Consider the following 6,210-nt stretch of genomic DNA (forward strand, 5'->3'; position numbering starts at 1 on the left):
TTTTTTTTGGTTTTTCTCCGGTACCGGGAACCGAACTCATGACCTTGCACTTGCCAGGCAGGTGCTTTGCCGCTGAGCTAAATCCCCAGCCCCCATTCTTGGATTTTGCAAAGGGCAGATCAGCCCACTCTCAGCAGGGGGTGGACTGCTGGACATAAATAGGTCCCCCTGCCTGGGCTCCCCAGCCATCCTCTTCTTTCTGCAGCACCTGCCAGCCCAGCAACTGCTCTGCAGCCATGGCCCTGGGCCTCCTGCAGCTGTGCCTCATGCTGCTATGGGCTCTGAAGACCCAAGCTCAGAATTCCACCACTCCAGGGGTCTTGAGACCATCATCAGACAAATTCATCAAGAAGCTAAACTTTGAGGCTAATAAGGTATGGTTCTAGAAATGTAAATGTAAGGAGGGGTTAGGGATCAGGGACAGTAATTGTAGAGTATTGGGGGTGTTGGGCAAATGTATTCAATGTAGGAGCACTCAGAGTGTCCAGGTCCTTGGCATGTGAGGCGGAAAGATATGCAGTCCCTCTGTTCAGACAAGGAAATTGAGGTTCTGAAAGGCTCACCAGCCATATGGGTAGGGCCATTCCAGCCCTGACAGCTCGGGGTTAGCTCCCTGCCCTGGATCTCTCCTGGTTGTGAAGGACTCTACTTCCTGCTCCTTTCACAGGACAGCCCGTTTCAAGGCTGTGCTACCCAGAGGACTGCCCCGGGATACAAAGAGTGACAGCTTTGGAGGTGTGGCTCTCAGCCATCCCTGGGCTCTGCTTATCACCATCTCCTTGCAGTTCCAGGGAGAGTGGAAAGCCATAGGATGGGTACAGAACAGATTTATGAATGCAAGCATAAGCGACACATTCATGTTGAGCATGATTTTTAAGCTGAAGGAGGACCACAGCTACAATGTCACCTCCATCGGGCACAGGTAAACATGCCAGGGCCTCGGGTCAGAGTGCTGAACAGTGTAATTGCCAAGAAGTGAAGGAAATGAGGGAAACTGTCCTTCACCTCACTGCTCTGCCCTGAGTCAGACTTTTTCCCCTCCTCCCTCCTTCCTTCCTTCCCTTCCTCTTTTCCTATTTCTTCCCCTTCTCATGCCCCCATTTTTCTTCTCTCCTTTCCATCAGTATTCATGTGTTGCTGCAGCACAGTCTACAGAACAGAAGGAGAGACTAGCAGAGTGAGGGCAGTAGAACTCATAAAAACCCCACAGTCTCTCCTGTAGGGCTTTTAGGAACCGACCTTCTAGGAGCCACGCTGTCTGTAATCAGCAGGCTCAGCTTCAGAGGCTGAGGTGGAAGAATCAAAAATTTGAATTGACCTTTGGCAACACTCAGAGACCACATCTCAAAATTAAATGCGAAAACAGAACTCTGGGATGTATCTCAGTGTCATGGCCCTGTGTTCGATCCAGAGTAGCACCCTCACCTGTGCCATCAGTGTCAGGTTAACAATATCCCTTAGTTATTGCAGACTGATCAGGTGCAAAATCTTCCAAACCAGTGTACGACAAAGGCTAAATGAAAAGTGGCAAATGGAATGATTTCAGGGTTCCAGAAGGATAAAAGCCCCCTCAAAAAATTCAAAATTCTCTCAGCGTTAACACCAAGACCTTCCCTGGGAGGCCCACATTTATTTAGTTATCAGAAGAGAGGGGAATACTCAGGGAGGGTGGACCTATGCAAAGATTTCCCCAAGTAAAGTGTTAACTTACTCCACCAAGGAGTGAGATGCCTGAGGCTACAGTCTTTAGCTAGTTGAGGTTGGATCCAGGGCTCCATGGCTGTGATCTTGTCTTATCCTTTGAGGCTTTCCAGCTGCAGCTGCCAATACAGGCCTCTGTAGGGATTAGTGATTCACAGAGGATCACTTACTATGCATCTGCCACTAATTTCCAGACGTTACCTAGGCTCTGGACAGATTCAACTGTAAACATGAAAACCACATTAGGTTAATTTAAGTCCTGCTCAGGGCTGCTTTGAGGTGGTCTCCATCACATCAGCACTATGAAAAATGAAGATGCATGGAACATCACTAGGGCTGCTGGCTCTGAGCCTCAATTTAAGAGGTAAGTCAGCCATCAGTGTGGACCCAGAGCAGCATCTGATGAGCAGCACGGAGGGCAGCACTCTCAGGCCAGGCTTGTGGTTGTCTCCCTCAAAGCCAGGGCCTGGCATGTGGCTCCTAAAGGGACATAATCTGAACACAGATGTTGCAGAGAATAGTGGAAAATTCCCAAGGTAAGAGTGGGCCCTCACAAATGGGGAATGACAAAGATGGGACATTTTGAGGAGACAGAAGTGGGAGTGCTGGCTCATGGAACTGTGGCAAATTCTGACTCTGGCCATTGGTTGAATTAATTGGAGTATTCGATTTTGAGAGGCAAATGATAGGTGGTAAAGTGGCTGAGGCATACTGGCTGCAGGAATGGAGTAGACTAAGGAGAGAGGTAAAGCTTAGGTTAAGAGCTAGGGCAGTACTTGGCACAGAGCAGACTGGAAGTCCACTGGAAATTCCCAGGAAAGTGGGAAAGAGGAGCAACAAGATAAAAGCAGAGATCACTTCCTTGGGTCTGAGTGTGGGACAGGCAGACAGAGGGAGGCAGGAGAGGACACAGTGAATCCTGGAGGGAATGTTAGCATACCAGGCAAGACTCAGAGGGGAAAATTCAGGGTCATGGCTATGGGCCAAGGAAGAGAGATGGCCTGGGTTAACAAGAGCCACAGAACCCTGTTGCAGCAGGTGACCATCTTCATGCAGTTCAGGGAAACCAAGCTTCTGTCTTCTCTTCATTCACATCACCATCTTATTCTCACAGTGACCATGGCTGTACTCCTCGGACTGACACTTTCGTTCCAAGTGGCTTGCCCAACCAGTATATCTTGAAAGACGCTCAACGTGAGTCCTGGATGAGAAAGGTCTGGGGTTGAAGGTCAGGGACTGGATTCCTTTGGAATGGTCACAGGCCTCGCTGTTACTCCACACACATAGGATTGAAAGGGAACCCTGCCTGACTGTATGAAGAGGAAGGGGTCTGTCCCTTCCTTGTGGTCAGGGAAGGATGACTCCTTGGATTCCACACTCCAGGTTACCAGGGATTACAGAACCTCACCATGAAAGTCATAGACACCAACTACAATGAGTATGCTGTGGTATTCTACAAGGCAATTGTGAACAATCAAGAGTATATGGAGTGTGTCCTCTATGGTAGGTCATCACGCCATCCCCACAGGGACATGGTTCTTAGTCACACCTGTAGGATAGTGCCCCCAACCTGCAAGGAAAGTCTCTCAAATTCAAACTCCCTCCTCAGGATGGAGGTCTTTCCTCAGATCCTCCATGAGACAAGGAATTGTGACCTTGTTCACTCATTCAACATTATGTATGGAATTAGGCTGAGGTTGTGAGCCATACATGTTCTTATAGTTCTGGGTAGGGTAAGGAAAAAGGATTGAAAATTTCAAGCCAGCCTGAACTACATATGAAGACACCATCTCCAAAATATGGAAATAAATTACAGAGTTCTCTTTGTTGCCCACTTCCCACTATCCTGGCCACAGCGAGGTTCATGGAGATGGACCTTTATCATCTGCTGGTGTACTTTCTTTATGTGACCCTGAAAATGGAATTCCCTCATCAGGAAATCCACTACACCGTGCAAAAAAGTAAGACCAGCTGGGGTGAGGGGAAGGGGATGCTGGATTTTTCCAGGTCTGGTGCTGCCCTACCAAGTAAAAGGGGAAGAGACGGTGTCTCCTGGTCCAGTCTGGGGAGTAATGGTGCCTATCAGCCCCCAGGGAAACCAATGCCACGTCTTTTAACTGACAGTTTTTCAGAGACCATCCAGATGACAATTTTAAATACAGATCCACATTTCCCCTGTCTCAATTCCTTAGGCCACCTCCTCTTCATATCTTGGGTGTGGCTGCGCTGCATCATCTACTCCTCGCCCTGGGACTTGCACATTCCTAACAGTGGGGGTGTCCCTTCTTTCAGATAACATGGCTTGGACAGGGGCTTTACCCAGGGACACAGGGTGGCTGGCAGTGGGCCTCTCATAGCCAACATCTAAGCACAGCAGAGCATTTTATTATGGCAAGGGTAGTGTAAGGCTAGGCCTTTCACATTTCCCAGCCCAAATCCATGAATTCAGGAAATCCTCAGATCCCCTTCAGCTTGTCATGGCTATGCCTGTGGCAGCCAAGAGAAGTGCAAGGGTCTTGGCACTGAAATCCCCTCATATGTTCATTCTCTCTCTCTCTCTCTCTCTCTCTCTCTCTCTCTCTCTCTCTCTCTCTCTCTCTCTCTCTCTCTCTCTCTCTCTCTCTCTCTCACACACACACACACACACACACATACATACACACACACAGAGAAATACGCATACACAAACACTAAAACCCACTTATACCTGCACTAATTTTCTTTCTCTCCCACAGCTGGATGCCATTGACTACACTGACAGAACACACAGTAAATACAGGAGTGGGGCTGATGGGATGCCTGGGTGGGCTGGGGGTCTTGGGACCACCTTCGTTTTTCCCATACCCAAACTCCAAACCCCAGCCCTTTCACTCTGCTGTCCCTCCTTAGGTGCCTACTGTCTCTACTTACTGTGCTTCTCCTGTCAACTCAGCCCTGGGTGCCATCCGGTTGAATCACTGTCCACAATGTCAGTGAGAGAGCTGGAAGACACTTTTTACTGCCCATCCATCTCCCCAAATGCCACCCTGCCAGTGAAGCTGAACTTTTCTTCTAAATAAACGCTTGGCACTGAGACGCGAAGAGTGTGCACTTTGCATATTAGTCCGTGAGGTCAAGGAAGAACACAGATGGGCTCCAGTCAGCTTCACTCTCAGGAGCTGCTCTCCCCAGAGCCCAGCCTGCCGTTAGGGTGCTCAGGGAGGGAGCAAAGCAAAGAGTTCCAGACTCTCAGCCACCATCATTGCCTCTGACTGCCATGAAGATGTCCTGGACAGACCTATGCTGTACTCGCTCTCTGCTTAACGAGGGCGCACCTAGTACCAATTCTCAGCTTGCCTCCACAGCAGCCTAAGAGCAGTTATACATCCAAGAAACAGACTTTTGAGGGCTTACCTCAGGCCAACACTTGGTCACCTAAAACAGGTTCTGTGGGAGAAACCCTGTCAGGGCTGAGTAGTGGAAGTGTCCTGGAGGGGGTGCAAGGCACAGCGAGGCACAGCTGTTCAACTCCTGTGGATGCTGTTTCATGGTGACTAAGACAGGAGGGTGAGTGGTGAGTGTGGCAGAGAATGTGGGCTATTGTCAGCAGAGGGTGAGTAGGTGTGGGCTCATCCCAACACCCACGAGCTGTGACCAGGTCCTCACCATTTGACCTTACCAGTCAGGGACCATGTCCATGCTAACTTAGTCATTGTGCCCCCTACCAGGTTAATATCCAGATCACCTGGGAGTGCATTCTGAAGCCAAGACAGGGCCAGGAGTGGTAGGACAATATGACCCCTGGAACCCAGCCTCCCGGGAGAAGACAAGCATGCCTGGGTCTGTGTCTGATCTGAATGGCCCCAGTGCCCACACTGACAACACTGGCTCCCCGCTCCCAATGCATTCAGCACACAGGGATTCTCCTATCCTTAACCTCATCCATACATGTGTAATGATCTGAGTGGGGTGACTCTGAAAGACCCCGGCTTCCCACCACACAGACACACAAACTGTCGTGTCCACTCTGACTTTCAAGCAATGACTGCATTCACCCGGCCTCCCACTGAACACAACAGAGACCCGAGCCCACCAGCAGGTGTCACAATTCTGGCCAGACTTGAGCTCAGGCCAGTTTGGTATCTCTTGCACTTCTAACGTGGGCTGAGAGCTGTGTCTGAGGCAGAGGGATTCCAGGCAGACAGGGCCATGTGGGGTCTGTGTCAGAGCCCCGCTACCCGGCTGTGGAGACAGTCATCACCCTGCCTCCCTGGCCCTTTGGATCCACTATGGGCAGCCAAATTTGTTTCTGACCCTAGCCAGAAATAATTTTTCCTTTTCCCTTCCTTCTTTTTTCCTTTCCTTCATCCCAGTTCCTCTTTCCTTTTAAAGTTTCGTCTCTTTAAAATAACATTTTTTAAATATTGAGGAAAAAAAGAAGAGAAGGAAAGAAAGAGAAAAAAAGAAATTTCCCATTAACGCTGGCTCCTGCTGGGCCTTGGAGAATCAAACTCTCTGGGATCAAACTGG

General features: G+C 49.6%; 1 protein-coding gene across 2 annotated transcripts in view; it reads left to right on the forward strand.

Annotated features, from left to right (window-relative positions):
* Positions 1 to 4,782, forward strand: part of LOC102020064 (neutrophil gelatinase-associated lipocalin-like) — a 6,422-nt gene extending 1,640 nt beyond the window's left edge. Inside the window, exons 2-8 of one of the 2 annotated variants that reach the window (XM_005413522.1) lie at positions 206 to 374; positions 786 to 922; positions 2,816 to 2,895; positions 3,085 to 3,204; positions 3,558 to 3,662; positions 4,437 to 4,470; positions 4,591 to 4,782. In XM_005413522.1, coding sequence (XP_005413579.1) covers positions 237 to 374; positions 786 to 922; positions 2,816 to 2,895; positions 3,085 to 3,204; positions 3,558 to 3,662; positions 4,437 to 4,450 — 594 coding nt within the window. In that variant the 5' untranslated portion in view covers positions 206 to 236 and the 3' untranslated portion in view covers positions 4,451 to 4,470; positions 4,591 to 4,782. Of the gene's footprint in view, positions 1 to 185; positions 375 to 785; positions 923 to 2,815; positions 2,896 to 3,084; positions 3,205 to 3,557; positions 3,663 to 4,436; positions 4,471 to 4,590 lie in introns of both variants that reach the window. The other variant, XM_005413523.2, reaches the window with a different exon arrangement.
* The last annotated feature ends 1,428 nt before the right edge of the window (positions 4,783 to 6,210 follow it).

The sequence above is a fragment of the Chinchilla lanigera genome, unplaced genomic scaffold (assembly GCF_000276665.1).
Source record: "Chinchilla lanigera isolate Chin_1 unplaced genomic scaffold, ChiLan1.0 scaffold00169, whole genome shotgun sequence".
NCBI lineage: Eukaryota > Metazoa > Chordata > Mammalia > Rodentia > Chinchillidae > Chinchilla > Chinchilla lanigera.